This window comes from Elaeis guineensis, chromosome 6 (assembly GCF_000442705.2).
Source record: "Elaeis guineensis isolate ETL-2024a chromosome 6, EG11, whole genome shotgun sequence".
Taxonomy (NCBI): Eukaryota; Viridiplantae; Streptophyta; class Magnoliopsida; order Arecales; family Arecaceae; genus Elaeis; species Elaeis guineensis.
This window is the reverse complement of record NC_025998.2, coordinates 14,379,950-14,402,227: the sequence shown is the minus strand read 5'-3', so window position 1 is coordinate 14,402,227 and position 22,278 is coordinate 14,379,950. Positions and strand designations below refer to the sequence as shown.

At 38.7% G+C, this 22,278-nt stretch overlaps 1 protein-coding gene across 1 annotated transcript; it reads left to right on the top strand.

The window, feature by feature from the left end:
* The first annotated feature begins 2,145 nt into the window (after nucleotides 1–2,145).
* Nucleotides 2,146–21,905, top strand: LOC105047146 (uncharacterized). Its single transcript, XM_010925952.4, has 14 exons — nucleotides 2,146–2,426; nucleotides 4,591–4,735; nucleotides 6,069–6,136; nucleotides 6,254–6,307; nucleotides 6,426–6,509; nucleotides 11,965–12,050; nucleotides 12,999–13,079; nucleotides 13,665–13,795; nucleotides 15,042–15,083; nucleotides 16,917–16,993; nucleotides 17,094–17,184; nucleotides 17,265–17,346; nucleotides 20,980–21,052; nucleotides 21,408–21,905. Exons 1-14 carry the CDS (start codon nucleotides 2,326–2,328, stop codon nucleotides 21,574–21,576), a joined length of 1,284 nt encoding a protein of 427 aa, XP_010924254.2. The 5' UTR covers nucleotides 2,146–2,325; the 3' UTR covers nucleotides 21,577–21,905.
* Nucleotides 21,906–22,278: the final 373 nt, after the last annotated feature.

Below are 22,278 nucleotides of genomic sequence, written 5' to 3'. Positions count from 1 at the left end.
AATACCACATAACATATTTTTAAGGATGAAAAAAAAAACCTGACTAAAACCCCACAAAGACTGTTGCTAAAATCTTTAGCAAGATTAGCAGAACAATCACATATAGTCTTCCGACAGATTAGCAACAGTTTGTGTGACCAATTCTAAAACACATATCTAATCATGATACAATTGTACTAATTGGATACTGTTAATTAGTAAAAGTTTGCTGATCTTTTAGCAATGGTTATGATCGCAACTGGACCATTTAGCAATGGTTCATTTTTCATTTACCATACTTCTACCAACAATGGATTCAAGCATTAGCAATATTTATAATGATGATTACTTGTTTAGGTTTAGGTATAGTTATTAAAGTTGGACCAGACAAGCCAATCCAACTAGAAGATTACTCAATCAAACCCTTATTTGATCTAGTTTTGTAATTGGATTGATTGGCTTAGGTTTTAGACTTTTGATCCAAAAGTACTCAACTAGCATATAACTTGCACAATGCACGGGATGCAATTGATATTTTTCTTTTCCGGCTATTTTTGAAGCCAATAGTTATCGCATTATGCTAATAAAATATGCATGACTAATGATTTCTCTTACATTGATTTTTCATATATCACTCATATAGCTACAACATTATTTAATATTAACAAATAAAAAATTATAAGAAGCCTTTGTGTTATTGCATTAGTTCTATAGCATTTATAAAATTACGTCCCTGAATAATTAGCTTTTAAATGGGCTCTAAATAAGCATCTACTTTTTTTAAAATAATTATCTATATAGATGATGAAAGCATAGTATGTACAAATGGTAAAAAAGGAATTTGCCAACACAAAGTCTCCATTTAGTAACATATATACTGGACTACCGTTGGACTATAAAAGAAAAAAACTTAGTCCTTTTATATAACCATCAAGACCTATCATATCTTTGTTTTACTATTACCAATTATTATGCTTGTGGAAAACATATCTTTATCATGAAATGGTTGCTACCTTCCGAAGTTTTGATAGTTAATATTTTCTCTTTAATAAAAAATAAGAATAAAATAAAATATTTATAATAAAAATATTTTAAAAATATATTACATCATATTTGCAATAACTTCTAAAGCTTTTAGAGCTGTCCCATTGGTAAATAGTGAGGCTATAGAGACTTGAGTAGTTATTTGTATCTACTAAATATAATGGCTCTCACTTACGATAAATATAGCATGTGTTCAATTATTAGGGAGAGACACCAGACTATTATATCTTTCGAAGTTGATAAATATATTTTTTAATTATATAAATATTAAAAAAATCTTATTATTAGATAGTGCATGCATTGTAAATGCCAAACTCAACTTTTTGTAAGAAACTCAAACTTTAAAATATTACATTTTTTTTAGGCTTTTCATGATATAGAAATTCATGTCCACATGGTCATGAATGAAGAAACTCTCTTTTTTATAAGAGATAGAAGTTAAAGAAACGTATCTCCAAAATTAATAAGATGTCCATTATACCATACACATGTAAACTATCATAAGCGCTCATTTATATTTAGATGCAACCATTGTGAGCATTGATATCAAAAATTACGATACAGTTAGATACAGTTAGTTAGTCCTTGATTACTTGCTTTAGTGATCGGTTCTATCAATTTTGTAGTCACATGATTGCAACCATTAACATTTTTCTTATATTCCTCATATTAATATTATTAATAAAAATTTTAATTAAATTTCAAAATTATAAGCTTCCATTATAGTCTGATGTGCATTGTATGTATTTCTGATTCCAAGGAAATAAAACTTTGGTGTTCACATAAAAGATAGGATTTAGTTGTAGAATATGTTTGGAAAGGATGTGATCGTTCCATTGGGACAAATTTGAAGGGATGGGATTTATTGATATCAGTTATCGTTTTTATGTTTAGTTAGACGGAATAAATGAACGGAGGGAAGTGAGTGTATCGAATTGTTTTTATGGTAATTTGAATTTTGTTATAAAATAAAATTAGTTTTTCCTTTTACATAATTATAAAATAAACAAAAATAAAACTAATTAGCGGGATAGGTCCCAATTTTGGCCCCATTCGGCCAAGTTTCCCTGGCGTTGAGCCCCCTGTTGCAACGGATAGTATTTATTGTTCCTTTTTTTAATAAATAATGATAGCGTTGCGAACTGGTCGTCAAAGTAGAAGAGAAAATAGCGGGATCCCCAGGAACAAGAGCGAGGGTCCGTCGGCGTTCCTTCTCTCTCAATATTGATTTCGGGCTTCACTCGCTGTGGGAAAGGGCAGAAAGGGATAGAGATTGCGAGAGAGAGAGAGGGGTGGGGAGCGATGGGCAATTTGATGAGTTTTTTCTTCGACAAGGAGCCTCCACCGCCCATGGTGCTGGTTCCCCCCATCTTCGACTTCCCTCCCCTCGCGGCGCGCACCAGGTTTCCTTCTTCTTCTTTTGTTTCCTCTCCGGTTTTCATGCTTTTCTTCTCTCTTTTTATCTGATTCTTCTCGATTTCTGTTGTGATCCAGATGGCTTATTTGTGTTGCCATCGCTTGTCTCTCTTGAAAATTCCTGTTTTTCTGTGCTAATCTTATAAAGCCAACCCCCCCACCACTCCCCGCGGGTCGTATTTTTTATGGTTTGGGGTATTTTGATATAATTTAGATTGATTCTATATACTTAATAATGTACCTCAGAATGCATGTGAGCTATTTGTTTTTTTGGCGCATGACATTGTATTTTGGATACTTGGTGTTCCGACGTCTTGACATGTTGAATTGATATTCTTGGTTTGTACCCGTTCTGGTTTGCCAATATATGGATTTGTTAAACTTTGTTGTAAGTTGGTAATATTATTTGATTATTCTGGCAGGGAGATTAGTTACCCATGGGTAAAGATGAAGTTTTTATGCAAAGGAAATTGAAAATAGATGGGGATGAAGTTGCAGATCGGTCAGAGTTGGTGAAGATTTATGCAATTTTGATGATTTAGTAGGGAATATTGATCAATGCCTTTCGGTAATTGATGCTAAGTGGTTAATATTTTGATAATGAGCACTGTTATAGGTACAATAGTGTGCATAACCATATCTTGGCCATGTGATTTGGCCGCATGGCTTAAAAATACTTTAGGATTACCCTTGGAAATAATTTTCTCTTAAAAGTTGTTACTTGAAATCCAGTCTTTTGGAGACTTGATAGATATTTAGCTACTTGGGACTTTACTCAATATTATCCATGACAGTCCTGTCTAGTTTCCTATTTTTAAATATTAATACAGCCAAGTTTTTGCACTTCTTACTGAAAGGATTTGAACAGAGAGGGGAGTTTCTTCCTTCAGTCTGCTCAACTGGAATCTCTTACATGTCCTTAAAGAGGTTGATATCCAAAATGTAGTCGGATCTCACTTTAATATATTAATTAACCAGTAGAACTTAACAACTTGAACGGTTGGGGGGGTGGCCAACAATGTATATCAGACCTTAATACCCCCATCGCAAATAAGAGCAGGCCTTGATCCAGTGGTAAAGTTGCTCTATTGTAACCTAGGTGTCTCGGGTTTGAACATAGAGATAGCTTCTCCACATGAGGTAAGGCAGTGTATAATGAACAGTCCTCAAACCCCATAGTAGTGGGAACTTCATGCCTTGGGATGCCCTTTTCAGCCAATCCTAAGTAATTTGGGATAAGACTTAGTTGAGTTGAGTTGTAACACCCTCCATGCATGTGTAGGCATAAACAAGTCAAGAACAACTCAAGATAACAAGTCAAGAATGTCTCAGATACAACTGAGGACAAGTCGAGAAAAGAAAGGACTCATGATACCAAATATGTGATATAAGAAAAGTTGGCCTCAATGGGGAATTACCTTTGGCTTTGATACCATGTTAACTAAGTACTAAATCCCAAAAGTTTAAGTGATTAGGAAAAGGGTTAACAATGTATATCAAGGCTTAACACAATCATCCTCTGATTAAATCATAGATGAAAGAATTATATATTTGTGATTTTGCAATAGTACAATAGCAATCACAATTCAAAGTTGTGATTTGATCCTTGAATGTCATTATCTTTGAATCAAATCATGCTATATCAACTAGTTTCATTTGCTAAGATATAAAGACCTTGGACATAAATATACAAGCAACAAATTATTTTTAGTTTTGCATATTATGGACTGTACATATCTACTTGGACTCTATAATTTGTACTACTGGCAAAGTATATGATATCCATATTCCATACTTTAAATATAGAAAACACCAACTGTATATTGACTGTTTTTTGAGCTTCAAAGTACAATCTGTTAAAAATACGGAAGGTAATGCTCTAATACTTTGGTCTTTGATATGATCATTTACAACTTTAAAATCATAGGGTCAAAGCATGCTTATCCTTTGCAGGAAAAAGAGGGAAACCAAAGGTATAAGTAATATATGTTGACATTAAACCTTAGCTGCTGCCAGATATTGAGTTGTATTTTTCTTTACCTTTTAGCTGTTATGGGGACGATCACAGGTTGTATCAAGTGATCACTATTTATTCCACTCTGGGCTAATCTTTAAATCTATTGAACTTCATTTTTCTCTATGGTGATACAGGATGTTAGTTCCAGCTTATGACTTACTATTTGGGAAGCTTGCATTGCGTTCCCTTTTTGAGGACTACTTTGAGCAAGCAAGGAACCTCAACACAAGAATCATGCTAAAACCATTGGAGGATCCTCATGTGGATTTACTTGCAACTGTATCCAATGAGCTTTAGATGTCATTTCATGATTGTTATATAAATCATTCCTTCATCCCCCCCCCCCACCCCACGCCCTCCCCTTCACTTAAAGAGCAGGATGTATTGAGCACCCTGATTCCAATTTTGGACTTTTTAGCATAACAAAGGAGCACCTTCTGTTTTTGTTCATTTTGACTCACTGGTTGGATCTGATAGGAGCCTGGTTTTTTGTTTGATGTTATTAACAACACAACTATGCCTTCAACTTTTTTTTTAGCTTTTATCATATTCTGTACATATATTGTTTTCTATTTTGAAAAGGCGACATGACCATCGATTACAAGAAATCAAAGCAATGAAGTGTTTTTAGCCTACAAATATGTTTTTCTTATTTCTCAGAAAAAAAGGAGATGCACACAAATTAGCTCTGACATTAAGGATTCTTTGCAAGTTAGCATCTTAAGCAGCAGGAGCAGCAACAGCAACAACAATAGCAACAATAAAATAGTAATAGTACTTGTAGGAGCCTGACCTTTTGGACATCCTAATCTTTAAAACAAGCTGAACTCATTTGTCTGTTCTTATGGTTATGATCATGCAATATAATTCAAGACAGTTTTCTCCTGGTTGTGACCCCATCTTGAGCAAATGAATGCTAGTTAATATAATGTGCAAGCTTGAAGTTCTTGATTATCTGGGCCATCAAATATCTTCATGGCTGTTCCTAGGGGTTGAACCTTATACTTTTACCTTCAGTCAAAAAGGAAAAAGGAAACTTATACTTTTACCAGTCTTTTGTCAGGTGAATTATATGGATATATGTTGAGCCAATGTATTTTTTCTCATGACTTGTTGGAACAACTGATCCATTCCTTTATGGATGCCTTCATCCACTACCTCCACCTTTTAAGCTGCTTATATAGGGGGGACCATTTCCCTTCTTAATTTATTCAGTACTTCTGAAGTTTTCTTGTTCTTTACTTTGATCATTTTGCACACTTTCACACTCTCTTCCACCAGGATCTCTTCAATTCTGCCATATTATTTTAGGTTGATGATGATCTTTGACCCCGATCTTAATCTGCTTGCATAACACATTGTATTATTACAATTACACTGCTTTGTCTACTTATCTGCCAAATATGATGCTTTAGTTTCCCAAGCTAATGGAATGAAGGCCAAGTGTGTGGTACTATCAGTTGTTTTACTTGATCACTTTTTCTTTCTTTTCATTGTGCATGCAGAGGTATTGGTCAGAGTTGTCCTGCATTATTTTGGTAAATTTTTGTATAGAATACAACATTTTTTGCTTTTAAGCAAATGAAATATTGTTTGCCTTAATATTTTTAAGGTGTCAGGTCCCCTTGATCAGAAATCTGGGAAGGCTGTTGAAGGAAATGCATTATTCCGCTGGCAAAAGTTGTGCTTGTTATCAATAAGTTTTCTATTTAACATTTAGTAACAATTAAGCATTGTATTTGCATCAGTAATCAACAAACGAGGATCCTATTTACATTGTGGCTTTCTCTTTTATAGGGACTTGGATGATCCTCATACATTTATGGACCTTATGGTATCTACTTTCGATCCGTAAGAATCTAATCACTGAAAGAGACATCTACTTTCCTTAACCAGATGTTAGTTTTCACCTTAAATTGTTAGATGTGCTAATCTTTCATTGTCAATTGCATTATGTCTTGTTTTTCAGCATACTGCGTTTGAGATCATGTGCTTACTACCCTAGATATCAATTTGGAGCTTTTGGTATATTTCCTTTGGTAATAACAAAAAGGTTTGTTCTTTAGTTCATCATATTAAATCTCCTGGTCATGTTATTTATCAAATTGTTAGATATTAGCTTTTATCAATTATATTCATGGAGGAATAATGAATTTTTCTACTATCTTTTCTCTTACATACTTTGACTCTTTTTTTTTTTCATTTTTTTGCATATGGTCTCATATTATGAAGTTCTTTTTGAGAAAGAGAAAGAAAGAAAAGACCTAAAATAAATTATATGTGTTGGGTGGATGTCTGGCCAGGACACCACCTCCCAAGATCCTTTCAGTACCATGCGATGCAGTAGGAAGAAAGAAAAAATAAAACAAAAGGAAAAACAATCAAAATACGTGGATCAGCCACAAAAGGGCTCGCTCCACGGGGCATGCAAACTTCACTATGAAAAAAAAAATTACAAGAGAAGATCTCACCCTCAACCCTTGTACACCCAATTCTCTCTCACCTGAAGTTCCTCTCACAAAAGCTCTCTCTCTCTTGGAGACCCCCTGAACCCCTGAAGAGCCTGGCGATCGCTGTTCAGGAGCCTCCTGCTCCTTCTCTCACAGCGCTCTCGCCTCTCTCTCTTTTCTCGGATTCGTACGGCGCGAGAAAAACCAACCAACCACATCACTTCTCTGTTTCGTCACAGGGTTTTATAGACCTTAATCACGACTTAGATCGTGATTAGGATTCCTTAATCAACCCAAATCAGTCCCAGACCGTCCGATCAAGACCGGGAGCCACCCATGCCGTCGGATCGCGCTCCGGTCCACGGAATAGTGCCGTGGACCGTGAGAAACGCGTGGGAAACGCCCACGCGGTCCACAGGCCCCACCGTGGACCGCCCGGTCCACGGTGGATCGGGGCAAAGGGGCCGCAGGCCTGGGTCGCGCGTCCCGCGCGGGCCTGGGTCGCGCGTCCCGTGCGCCGCCGCCTGCGGCCGCGCCGCTGCCGCCCGCCGGCGGTCCTCCGCGCCTCGATTCTCGTGCCGACTTCAAAAGCTCGTATCTCCTCCATCCGAGCTCCGATTCAGGTGATCTTGATCTCGTTAGACTTCATTTTTCGTCGCGAACCTCGCTGTGGGCTCAATGTGGGCTGAATCTCGAGGCGTCAAATCTTAACAATCTCACCTCGGCTCGATATTCGACCTCCTCCAAACTCCGAGAGCTTCTGGATCTCCTCGCCCCCATGCCCTGGGGCAATCGCCTGCTGATCATGGATGGGCAAACATAGGAGTCGAGCCAAGCTGCTCGATCCCATCTCCGTCGTATGCTGTGCTCCTCCTGACCTGAGACCTGCTCGGGGCATCATCCTGCAGCAATAGAAATCTCACCTTGCGACGTCGCCTCTCGTCCTCCCGAGTCTCCTGTCTCGTGCCCGATCCGCCTCCTGGAGCTCCACCTCGCTCTGGACTCCACCTGGCTCCCGATGCTCCACCTCGCACTGGGCTCCCTGCCAGGTAATAATGTCCTCTGCTCCCCTTCTTCCCCTCCAGCACAATCCTATCGCCGCGTAGCACCCTCAGGATTCCTCCACCAGCTACCGTCCTGTAGCCTCTCGAATCCAGTCTGCTAAGTGAGATAAGATTCCGTCTGAAATCGGGTATGTATCGGACCTCCCCCAATCTCCTCACTGCACCATCATGTGTCCTCCAACTGACCGTCCCAATGCCTCTGATCGCACAGTCGATCCATCCGGCAGATATACAGTGCTCTCATTGTTCTCCAGAGAGTCAAACTGCTCCTCTCTGCAACACACATGATAGGGGCATGCAGAATCTAATATCCACTGCTGGAAAGAAGTAGATACCTCGTCAGATATCTCAAAGACATCTCCATCTAAATCGCTGTCGGCCGTCGCTATAGCAGCCACCGTCCGATTTTTCAGTTGAGGGCAATCTCTGGCTAGATGCCCCAACTCCTCACACCGGTAACACGTGGTTTTGCTCAAGTCCCTCCTGGACTTGGACCGCCCTCATTGCGATCTCCTGTCGCTCCGTCTATCACCTCCTGCACCTCCAGAAGCCACCAAAGCTGAGCTACCGCCACTTGAGCTCGAAGCTGGGTTCTCCCTCCTGAGAATCTCGTTCTGGAGTATCGCCGCGGTGACCTCGTCCATCTTGATAGTTTCTTCCCCACTAAAAGAGCAGTCACCAAGGACTCGTACGAAGGGGGAAGCGACGCCAGCAAAACCAGCGCCCTGGTCTTCTCCTCAACGTTCTCGCCAACGCTGAGAAGGTCGGTGAGGATCTTCTGGAAGTGTCTCAAATGCTCCTGCACGCTCTGTCCCTCAGTCATCCGCAGTTGGTAAAACTGCCTCCAGAGGAAAAGAGTGTTGGTGAGAAATTTCGCCATGTACAACTCCTCGAGCTTCGACCACAGTACCGTCGGGAAAGTCTCGCTCAGCACATGGATCACCACCTCATCCGCCAGGTACATGCGGATGGTACTCACCGCCTGCATCTGTAGCTGTTTCCAATCCCGCACCTCCATAGTGGTCGGCTTCTCATCGCACAAGAGAGCATCGATCAACCCCTGTTGGATAAGCACGTCCTTCACCCTTGCCTGCCACAAGGAGAAATTGCTCTTACCATCGAACTTGTTGATCTCCATCTTGATTGTTCCTGTTTTCTCCATCTTCAGTCTTGCTCACCACCACTGCAATCTGCGTCCTTGTACCGCCTTGCTCTGATACCACTTGTTGGGTGGATGTCTAGCCAGGATACCACCTCCCAAGATCCTTTCAGTACCACGCGATGCAGCAGGAAGAAAGAAGAAACAAAACAAAAGGAAAAATAATCAAAATACGTGGATCAGCCACAAAAGGGCTCGCCTCCACGGGGCATGCAAACTTCACTATGAAAAAGAAATTTTACAAGAGAAGACCTCACCCTCAACCCTTGTACACCCAATTCTCTCTCACCTGAAGTTCCTCTCACAAAAGCTCTCTCTCTCTTGGAGACCCCCTGAACCCTTGAAGAGCCTGGCGATCGCTGTCCAGGAGCCTCCTGCTCCTTCTCTCACAGCGCTCTCGCCTCTCTCTCTTTTCTCGAATTCGTACGGCGCGAGAAAAACCAACCAACCACATCACTTCTCTGTTTCGTCACAGGGTTTTATAGACCTTAATCACGACTTAGATCGTGATTAGGACTCCTTAATCAACCCAAATCACGTCCCAGACCGTCCGATCAAGATCGGGAGCCACCCATGCCGTCGGATCGTGCTCCGGTCCACGGAATAGTGCCGTGGACCGCGAGAAATGCGTGGGAAACGCCCACGCGGTCCACAGGCCCCGCCGTGGACCGCCCGGTCCACGGTGGACCGGGGCAAAGGGGCCGCGGGCCTGGGTCGCGCGTCCCGCGTGGGCCTGGGTCGCGCGTCCCGCATAGGCCTGGGTCGCGCGTCCCGCACGCCGCCGCCTGCGGCGGTGCCGCTGCCGCCCGCCGCCGGTCGCCGGCGGTCCTCCGCCGCCTCGATTCTCGTGCCGACTTCAAAAGCTCTTATCTCCTCCATCCGAGCTCCGATTCAGGTGATCTTGGTCTCGTTGGACTCCGTTTTTCGCCGCGAACCTCGCTGTGAGCTCAATGTGGGCTGAATCTCGAGGCGTCAAATCCTAACAATATGAAAGTTGTTAAGACCATACAAATCTGGTGATTCATTTGCAATTATAATTCTACTTTGGGAATGTATTAGTTTCTTTTGATCTTCTATACTCTTTCTTGATCATTAGGGGTGGAATTGGGCCGAGCTGGGCCGGGCCCTACCCCTACCCAAGACCGGCCTGAAAATTATTTTCAGACTTCGAGCCGGGCTGAGGCCCAATAAATGTATGAAAATTCTTTCTCGAGCCCGTCGAATCCATTTGGGCCAGCCCAAGCATTGTTTGGCCCGAGTCCAAGCCCGCCTACTCCCTCTCCTCCTCCGCCTCGTCCTCCGTTACCGCCGTCGAGACCACCTTCAAGACCATCTCCGATGCCTTTGTCTCTGCCAACTCCTCCACACCCTCCCAATCTATGACGCCCCGCCGTCGCTGCCCGATCACAAGCCGCTAGCTTCCAGAGTTCTGGATCCTTCACCATCCCCCTCCAGCTCTCCGGTGGCGGCGAAGGGCCCGCATCGGGGTCACTCAATGGGGGTTTCTTCCTCTCCGAGCTGATCGAGCGATGGGCGCTCTCGGGCTTGCTCGATGCCATGCCTTTCTCTGGCCTGTTAGTGAAGAAGAAGAGCCAGGTATCTCGAGGAGGCTCCAGAAGCTGTCCCTCTTTCGACGAAGCCTCTCGAAGAAAAACTGCCGCCCCTCAGTGGTCCCCCTCCAGAGCTTCACCGCCCGATGGAGCGAACCCGGCAACGCGTCCCCTTTGGGGGAAACGAAGAATGAAAGAAGAACACTGAACAGGCTTGTAGTCGGGCTGCTGTCAGGTTCGGGCCTAGGTTGGGCCTGGCCCGAAAAAGAAATGGGCTATATTTCTAAGCCCAAACCCAATTTGATTTTATTCGGGCCTAGTCGAAAGTCCTACCCGCAGTCAGGCTGGCTCGAGCCCATTTCCAGCCTTTGATCATTTATCTTCATCATCATCACCATCATGGTTATCATTATTATTAATTGTTGCTAATTATATTACTATTTCTATTTTTATCAAGATTCAAAATTGGTACCATGACCCGTACTGGTCGGTAGGATATAGTGTGGCACCAATGAGTGCAATAAAGAGAAGAAGATGGAGAGTGAAGGGGAGGAAGGTCCTACTAGAGAAGGAGAGGCGGATTGGGATCAGATATCACTGATTGGGGTTAGCTCATCAATCAAGGATGGAGGTCATCGACTGGAGGTTGGAGCTCATCAATTAGAGACGTCATTGATCGAGTGTTGGAGGTTGTTGATCGAGGTCATCAATCAAGGCTGGAGCTATTGGCAAGGTCCCTGCAGAATCATTGCTGGAAGAGAGGAGGAGATTAGGAGGATAGTGAGGTACAGGGATCGAGGGAGGGGGGGGCAAGAGATCTCAAGAGTGACGCATAGGGTCTGAAGAGGAGAGGGGGGAGAGTGGGGGAGGGGGGGGGAGAGAATGCTAGGAGGGGTTTGTGATGTTATAAAAGAGCCAATTTGGCCAGGATGAATCGCCAAAACTTGGCAGAACTGACTGATCGATTCTACTTGGTTTGGTTCAGTTCTAGCTGGATTCATGGGTTTTGCATTTTAGGTGGCTGAACCGTCCTGGTTCCTGTCTGGTTCGGTTTAGGACAAGCTGAACCATCCAATTTAGGTCAGTTCAGCAGTCCTTTATTGTTGTTGTTGTTGTTATTCCTTCAAGCTGTTAATAATGATATATTTTGTGGTTCTTTCTCATTGTAAAATTTAGTTTTGGCTACTTGAACTAATGTACATTGTTCAACTTCTAGTTTTCTCATCAATTTCCAAATATTTTATGTACAATTTTATTTGGTTCTCAAGTTTCATTGCATAGGCAGGGCACTTCCAGAAGATTATGGTGTTATGGGCTTGAGATATGGATCAGAAAATCTATCCATCGGGACCTCATTTATGCCATTTCCTTGTAAGTGACAACCATATATTTAACTGATTTCGCTTCTGAATTCTGATTTAAATCCCTTAAATGTGTGCCATCTTTGAACTCATGTTGTCTATTATTCATCAATTTCTTATATAGGTTTGCTAATAATTGTTTGCAAAAGCATTATTTGTTTGGGGGTTCCAAATAGAACTTGAATTACATGCTATCTGACAGAATCATAAACCTCAAGGACAATTTTCTATCAATGCTGCACAGCAGCATGGAGAGTTGGGAAATCATAAAAAATCAGTTTGAAACATGTTCCAACTATATATTGATTCTTAGATATATAGTTAAAAACTTGAGAAGGAGAAAGAATAATGCAGCTGTTACAGTTGTTTCCTTTCATCATCAAGAAATCTCAATGCAAATCATGACAAAGACAATTTGGTTAATGTTGAAGAACAAAGGTTGACTTATTAAGGATAATTTTCTTTCTTATATGCAATGTCGCTGAAGGTACTTGAGCTCTAAACATGAGCAGTGCTATTCAGATAGTATTTTTCTGTTAGATGCAGCCATCTGCCTGGATAAAGATGCTTTTGTTAATGCTGTCCAAAGTGGCCACTTCTTGCAAATCTGAACATGTGATGCTTTTATTTTGTGCCTTGACCATTGAAATTTTGTACTATATATCTTGTGTAGTTTAATTTATGCTGGTCAAGATTAAGCTAATAGATGTCGGAGGTGGGCAAGTGTGCATATATGATGACATTTAAGCTATGCTTTTCTTTCATTTGCTTGTTGCCTTTATTCTCGTATGACTCCCTGAAGTTATCGGCCCACCTTCCTTTAAAGTTTGGATTCATTCTGATTTGAGGTTGAACCTTTTTTTTCATTTTGGTTGGCCGGATCTTGTGATTTCTGTTATATGATCTAACTATCCTTTTCTCCTATTTTATAGTATTATTGGTAATTCTACTTTTGCAGTGTCTGGTGATACTCCAATTTGTGCATGGCTAGTCGGCAGGTCTGGGAGATTAAGTGTAGGATTGAAGTACATCACACCTTGTGAGTTGAAATTGATGTAATAAAATCTATGAGGCACTTCTTGCATACAAATTTCTAAAAGGAAAAAAAACAGCTTGTTGTTATCACACTTTTCATTCTAATTTATTTCTTCCATCTTAATGTGCTACTAATTATGAGTTATATATCAATGCGATCTTTTCAAAGGTTCATCTCAATGCTATGATCAAACAGCTGTATATGAAGGGTGTCTTACTAACACATGGTTAATAACTGACACTGAACAATAGGCCTATATGTATGAACATGTAGGTCTTTTGCTCAGTATATATATTAAAACTTGCATGTTCAAGTCATGAGTATAAATGGTTGGTTTATCTCTTTCTAATTAACTTCATTGATAAATTTTGTAAAGGAAAGAAGAGAAAAAATTTATCGAAACACTTGCATTCTTCACATCTCAACTCACCATTTCACTTAGCCCTCGTATGATGCTTTTGGTGGTGAATAGTTTGCTCTATGATTGACATCCACCAAAATGCACAATAAACTAGGGTAGTGCAATAACGATGGAATTAATTGTCAGTATCATTTATGGCTTTTTTTATTGCTGCTATACTTTGTTAGATGAAGGCAAACACCTTATGAACTTCAAAGACTTGAAGAACTGGAGTTGTGCCATTGGTTATGGATTAGGTTCAAGCAGCCCATTATGTCCTTCATTTAATTTCAGTCTTGAGCTTGCTAGAAGTTCACAGGTTTGTCTTCCTTTCCATGATTTTGTAATTCTTTTAAGCATGATAATTGTTTACAATTCCGTTAGCCTCTTATAAGCAATTTTTCATTGGAAGATTACTAATGTTATACTACTGTTGCATCGTGTGGTTATAATCTTTCCATTTGCTTGATAGTCTGAATCTCAAGGAGTTTTATGAGCCATTTATAAGACATTGGACATTCCATTGAAATTGTGATCAGGTTATTCTCTCAAAAATAGTACTCAGGTCATAACTTTTTTTTCCATAGCTTTAGATTCAATACACATATTGCGCTGCATTAGTATTAACTGTTCTGGCATGAATCAAATTAACTTTTTTTTTTTTCAAAAGACTTGAAGGGGCTAATTACTGCCTTTTCTACCCTATACCGGCCGTAGCCTTGGGACCTTTGCCCCAGTGGATACCATCCGAGCAAGCACTTGGTGGTTGTATCAAGATAATTTAATTACTAACATTAATTCTTTGGGTTCATGTTACTTGCTAATGCATGCCTGTAAATCTATATATCTGGAAAATATTGTCCATATGTTGGGGCCCCACCTCTCCGCCTATAAGCTTGATATGTGAATATGTTATCATGGTCTCTATTTTAAGATGCTGGCTTTTCTTAAGCATTCTCTGGAAACTCACTCCCACAACAACACATTTGTAGGGAAAGACTCACCTTTTGTCACTAAAGTAGTGGATGGACTTAGGAAGAAGTTTACGGAAAAAAGGGGGCAATGAGTTTGAGCAGCATTAATAAAAAGGAACAAGGTAAAAGCATAAACTGGAATGAGTGAAATAACTGAAATAAAGCAAAGGAAGAGTGGAATGAACTGTTTGCAACTAGGGACTAAGGAAATTAGAGATTCACCTTATCAGTACATTGAGTATAAGATTAAATTCTTGTGTTGAGCTGATTTACATGATCTTGAAAATTGCCTGGAAGCTTCTTTGACCATGTGCTAGTACCAGATATCTCAGCAAAAGAATCAAATAATGATAAAACTAAGGAGAGGAAGGTGAGGAATGATTCATGGAAGTCATCTTGATTGTGCATATGTGCTCGTGATGATTGCATAACTTATGTATCTTTGGATAACTTTGTTTATGGACTGTATCTTGATGGAAAAAATCCATATCCTAACTTTTTCATTTTTATCAGCAATTTAATAAAAAATCCTTCATGCACCTTTTCTTGTGCACTTATCTATGTATTTATTATTTTTTTTTTCATTTGCAGCTTACTGCATCATTCTATCAGCATGCTGTGGTGCAAAGAAGGGTAAGATTATCTTGCATATATTAGATAATCTGCTAGAGTTAAAATTTCCATTTTATATAATAGTTAATTCATTATAGTATTCTTATTGGCATGCTAATCTATACTATTCATAATGATTGGAGATGGGCCACATGCCATTGACACCCAAATAGCAAGTTTTTCATGCATCTGCCTTTTCTCTTATCTACCCGAATGCTTATCCCATTATGAAGCGAGATTTAGAGCCCCGATAAGTTCCTTATCTGATGAGATCTCCCCACCTGGATGAAGCATGTGATCAATCCTAGCTGGTCTATAATGAAAAGGTTTCCTGTATCTTGATTTTACTCGGTAAAGTTTCTATAATCTCTTATTGCATGCTGACTACAATCTCTTTATTTAGAAAATAAATGATAGCACATCCATCAATTGTCTATGTATAAATTATCTGCTGTAGAATCCTTTCAGTGTGGAGATGGATGTGTGATAATACAAGAAAAGATAGAATAAGTAATGAAGTTATTCATAAAAAGCTAAAGGTAACATGAATTGAGAACAAAATGAGAGAAGGATGACTTGGATGGTTTGGATATTTACGACGTAAGCTTGAGAATACACCAATATGAAGGAGATATGCGATATACATATAAGGGATGAAGAGGACTAGAGGTACCTGAAAATCACATTGGGAAGTAGATAGAAAGGGCTTGATATCTCAACATCTTTTAGAAAGTATTGTCCTAACTCAAGCAGAATGGAGAAAAGGATTCATTTAGCTGACCCCAACTAGTTAGGAATTAACGCTTAGTTGAGCTAAGTTGAGCTGTAGAATCCTTTCAATGAGAGTTCAATTATTCTTTTGTTGCCCATGACAAGGTTTGAAAACTCGATTTTGTTCAGGACAGTGGAGTTTAAGTTTTTCTATCTTAGCAATTTTTACCATTTTCCTCCAAGGATATCTGGCTATTCAACTAAAAGGCACACAATTACAGAATATTATATTATTTTATATAAAATACAAGTTTTTATTGTTGTGAATCGTGGTGGCTTGTATTAGATTGTTCGCATCAATATCTATAGAGTACTGTAGTGGGGGGACACCTTAACCTGTTAAGGAGCTGAATTTCTGTTGTTTTCAGCTGGTTTTGGCTTAAAGTGACTGGAAAATTGATAGAAACCACCTGATATCTGAAAGAAGGGGAGTGGTCTGGACTGCCCCAGGCTGAGTATCAGTTTCAGATATGATCCAGTTAGAGCTTAGCATCCTACTCTGTTCTCCTTGTCCAACTTCCAGAGTGGAATGTATATGACAAGTGTGAAGAAACGAGGGCCTTGTACAAATCCATGAACTCAGATCACTGTTCTAAGGTCTGCCTACATTCATATATGTGCATGCCATTATCAAAAAATTTAACAAATCTTGGAATTTTTATGATGCACTTTGGTGTGCAATTGACTTTACTGGCTTTATCTTTCAGGAGCACCTTGCTAATCAGTACTTTATGAAACTATAGAGTGCCATGCAAAGAAACATCTATGAAGTATGCTGTATACAGTCAACTCACTGAACAGATGTACACTATTGGTTTATGTGTCCATAGCCCTTTGCTGATGAGTGGTTTCTGACTGTGTAGAGTACGTTTTATGGGACATAACTTCTCTAAGTATATTTTGTTTGCAATCTCAATGAACTGAATAGATGTCCATTATTGGAAGTACTTTTTTCTTTTGCATTATTTCTATTTTACATGGTTTGCATTTTATCTTGATTGGGCATGAGACTTTTGGATGTTTAAGGTCTCGTGTATGATAGCAGGGAAAAACTGTAGAACTTATGCTCATTCTACCACACAGGTGACTAATCCATTTGAAGAAAATCAGATAGTTGGGATTACAAATTATATTGACTTTGGCTTTGAGTTGGTGACCAGGTAATTTGCATGATCAAGAAAGTTTTTCTTTTTTTTTTTTTTTGGACAAACTGCTCATTAGATTAGGGAGGCTGAGCTTTTGTTTGAACATGTTTTCAAGAATCAATGGAGATAAATCATTGGAGAGTGTGGATGAATCTTCATTCCAATTAGCTGCATCTTGGCAAGCTAATAAAAACTTCTTACTGAAGGTGAGACATTATTTGTTGATTTCATCACAGTTATTTTGTTGATAATATATTTATAGACTACTTTATTACCATTTTTATAGGGAAAAATGGGCCCTTCTAGCTCTTCCATAGCTTTAGCATTCAAGTCTTGGTGGAGACCTTCCTTTACATTCAGTATTACTGGTACATTTCGCAGCCTGGAACTTTCATTTGCATTACATTGATAAGTTGCCTTTATCGAAATAATATACAGAAGTACAGTGCCATATACTTTCTGGAGGTCTACAGCAAAAGCTTATTAAATAATGTGATTTGGGGTTTTCAATAGATTGTTAGAATCGATTGCTTTAACGAAGGTCATATCATAAGAAATGCTACACAAATGTGATCTGGATACAGATAATTAGGTAATCAATATTGAAGTGTGATGCTTGTTTCATGTAATTTGAAGAGAAAGAAATGAACATGTTCTATATTCTGTTAGTAAAGACAATAGATTTACAGTAGACACTGATAAAAGAAAATTAGCGCATTAAAAACAGTGAGTTAATAATGTTTTTTATATGCATAATAAATATGTAAATGTGCGACAAATATTTTGAATGCTCCCTGTCAAACTCTTACTGAAGGAGTAAGCAGGTTGAAAACATTTATATCCTCTCTTATCAAAAAAAAAAAACATTTATATCCTCTTTCGGAATGTAACTTCAGAAGGAGAGGGAAGCAGTCAATGATATTCCTATAATCAGCATATAGGAGGACAACACGAGTAAAATTTTGGGTACAAATGAGACATCGCTTTGGAGGCCTTTTGTGAATACAAGATTCCTAACAGTAGGAAATTGATTGTGCCTAGACAGTCTAGGCAGGGTACGTAATCCTTGAAGGACATAAAACAATTTCGAATCAGATTTTGGCTACTTAAAGAAGTCAAAAAGAAGTGACTGAGGTAAAACATAAAGTGGGAATTTGCTTGGTTGTATTTGCTACAAGCTGATAACTTGATTAGATTCCAAGATGAATAGATTTCAGATCTACTGAGAACCAGATTGTGGAAAGGCTTTCAATAATAGGTTTCCTCTGTTCTGTTAAAATTTTTACAGCTACATTAGGAATGGATTTGGACAAAGGGGCCATATTTGATATCTGAAAGCACATCCATCTTTTGGGCAAAAATCATAAATTAAAGAGCTAATCGATGCATAAACTGTAATGAAATATTACAACTGGCAACCATGTAATGCTTTAACTACATGTCAAAATTTTTGGGACCTAGCTCTTGAAGATACTCACTTTTAGTATCAAGCAAGGATAGGGGATTTGTATAACATTTTATTAGATATACGAGGGTGACAAATCTTTAAAAAGTAGGATACAACAACAAATAAATACATATCCTTTTGCACATATATGTAAAAGAAAACAACCATAAAGCATAATGATTTATCAAAATAAACAGTCAATATTGTACACTAGCATCAACATCTGTAGTCTCCATCATTTACTTGTTCTTCAAATTCAATTATTGTAACACATGCGGCATACAAAAATAAACACCATTTAACTCTAAAATTAGCCATTCATCTGTAAAAGGTCAAGATGCATCCCAAAAAGATAAAAAAATAAAGAAAGAAAGAAGCCCTCCCCCTTATCCCGAAAGGTGTCGAGAAAGTATGTCAGGAAAACCTGAGGATTATACACTGTTATATTTTGAAATATAGGATACTTAAAACAAGTATATAAAACATATCCTAGAAGTATCTGACTAATGTACTTGATAGTATCTGACATAGTGCATGCCATTCTAAGCACCTGTGCTCCCTATATATGAAGAAAGTTTTGCATTTTCCTTGAAGCTCACGAATTAAGCTGCACTGTTGTTTGCTTATATGCTTCACTGCATAGTTTAAGGTAAGAACCCTCCTAGCCTTTATGTTAAGGTACCATTCCCAAACAAATTTTGTAAGGGATGCTGAAATTGTTCCTTTCTGTTGTTAAGGAAATATGAATCAAGAACGATCCCATGGTAAAAGATGGCCACTAGAATGTCGCAGGTTTACCTATGATGTGCCTATGTACCTTTTTTTCTATACTAAAAAGATTTTGCTTTGTCTTTTTTTTTTTTTTTTTTTGTCAAGGACAGCCCAAACAGGAGAAAAATATAGTAGCATTGTATGATAAAATCTAAGAAAAATATAGTAGCATTGTATGATAAAATCTTGTCTTTCCTAGATGGCAAAAAAATACCATATACTTATTAATAGATCTTCTTGAACAAGATCAGAAAATATATTTGTTGCCTTACATTTAAACCATCTTGACCATAGCTGTCTGTTTTTCTCGCAGTTGCATGTTGGGAGACAACAAAATTAGTCAAAACATGTGAAGCATTCAAAAGACAAAAATGTTTCTTTTTCTTGTGTTTTGTAATGTTGATATATGATCATTTGTAGTGATCGAAAAATTTATATTTACATTAACATGTAATTGGAGTGCTTGGTATCAGGAGCAAAGCTACAATCCTTATTTGGGGTAGGTTATTAAATAAAGAGTAATAACTCATTCATTCTCTATAAGCAGCTATCTGTTCTACTTTTCTTTGTGTAAGTGCCAGCAAAATGAAAGTAAGGGGAAAAATAGATCAAAGGAAGAAAAGGAAAGAAAAGAAACAAGAGGAAAATTGCATTTTTTCTTGTGTTTGGTTGAGTTAGAAAATTTTGCAGAGGAAGTCATAATGGAAGTGGTTAAATTTTGGTTGGATTTCTATGTTCCACTTGTGTTTTTGTTATTATCTTTCAAAAGCAATATGTTCAGCTAAAAATAATTTTTGACCTCTTATAAAAAAAATTAAGCCCTTAGTACATGTCTACTTTTCTATTCTTAAATTTTCTTTTCATTGACAGACAATGGTAAAGAACATTCCTCTCAAACTTGCTTATCTTTCACTTTCTGAAGAAATTTGTGCAAGTCAATATCCAGTTGGCACATATATTAATCATAATAATGTCCATTAACAGAATTGTCGAGCCTTTTCTCTATCATTTAGTTTTTGCTTTGTAAGTCTTTTTCAATCTTTCCTCTTAGGTGTTACATTTGTTGCTATTACAAATTACTGTAAGCTTATTCTTGCAAATTGAATCCGTGTTATCTTAGTTGTTTACATCTTTGCTAGCCCCTAAACACAAACTTGATGCCCTATCTTCTGTGGTCGTCATAAAATTTGTATTTGCAGATGCCTGTATCATCTCAGATGGTTCTTTCCCTCTTCGTCCTCAGACAGCCAAAATCCCATGTTTCATTAAATACACTAATTCCTTGCCTGTAACATCATGCACCTACCTAAGCTTTCTTGTATCCTTAGCTCTCCTTCAAGTGCTTGGACCTTCTGCTTACCCGAATTAGAATTTTAACCTTTTAGTCTCAAAGGCAGTCTCATAATACCCAAATCTCTCTACTTTATACATCTTGCTTTGTTTCTATGCACAAGTCTTCCTTTGCCTCCATTATTTCATATGATTTGCATTCTGAATGGATTCTGACATCTTGGAGTCGGCCCATAGACAAATACTAACTAATCTGATCCACTTGAAGCCCTAGCTATAACAGCGTAAACAAAACCCTCTGCTCAACATGTTGCCTTTTCTTTATACTGCTATTAACTTTAATTTCAAAGAAATTTTATGCAAGAATCCTTGCCTTTCTTCTCAAGGAAAGGCATCCTCTGGGGCATGCCGTGTAGCTCTGTATCATAATATGCTATATTTGATTTGATAGCTGTAGCTGAATGATTTCTCTGTTGCTGATTTCCGTTTCTAGCCATGAGTGACCGTTTGCATGGGACAACATCTTATGGATTTGGAATCCGAGTTGAAGATCTCAGAGAACCCAGGTTCTTTCCTAATCCTTCTCTCTTATGCATAATTAGAGAAATTATCTTGATGTCAAAGTAACTGTGATGGTCTTAAGATACTTTCTTTCCGCAATTGTCAACTTTTGATGTAGTCTTTTGTTGGAGAAAACCACAATTTTATGGTCTCATAATTTGGGATTAGCTGATGAAATTTCTATTCACTGTCATTTTGAAGACTAAATAATACACAAATTAGCAGTTATGTAGTTCAACAACTGATTGCAATTTTCTTTACTAATGCTTAATGGTTTTTATTTGGAGACCTGATAGTGAAACTAAAGGTAGGTCACGCCCTTTGCTAACTAGTTTCTATCTGTTTTCCCCCAAATTGTAGTTATCAAAGGGCTGATCCCAATTATGTGATGCTGACACCAAACAAAGAGCATTTGGCAGAAGGCGTTCTTCGGAATTTTGGAAAGCGGCCCATGTTTCAAAAGGAAATAGACTCGGGAAACTTCGATCACTTACCAAGGGAGCTAAAACCTATTGGCAAGATCTTCTAAAACTTTCAGTTGGGTCAATCCAGGGAACCTGACAAGGGATTTCCTTGCCTTGAAGACTCGCAATCATCCGATTCTTCTGCAGGGGATGCAATTAAAGAACGCTGGTAACTTTTACCGGAAAAGTAATGCTGATCATGATTAACTCTTGCGCAATGAATCAGCTCAAAGTGGGCTTTTTGTATATGTGCTAGATTTGTGGTGACAGTAAATTTTGATCTTCTGGACCCGGATCATGGATAAGGTGGATTTGTGTTTTGGTCATGAGCATTTTTTCAGCAAGTCCTTTCTGCTGAATTTGTTAACATAATGGGAGCTTTTGCCTTTTTGTCCGTGTCTAGTTTTTGTTCCTTAACATCCGCTCAGAGAACTATATATATATATTCATTCAAGCAAGGAACCTTTGAGAGAGATGTCTATGCGGGGAGAAGTTTTAAGTTCTTCGTGCCAAAGTGGAGAGAAAACGACAACTGATCCTTTATAACCCAGTTCCAGGAACTTCCAATGACTTGGTTATGTGACAGGTTTTGATTGGCGAGGAGATGCATATGAGCTGTGCTGGGCCTTTAAAAAAATTTATTTACCCTTAAACAAAAAATGAAGAAATAAATGATATTTTTCTATTGCAATAATTTAGGCCCCTCGAATATTTAGTAGTTCAGTGGTAACTATAAAAAATCTAGGCAGTGCAACATGGTAATGAAA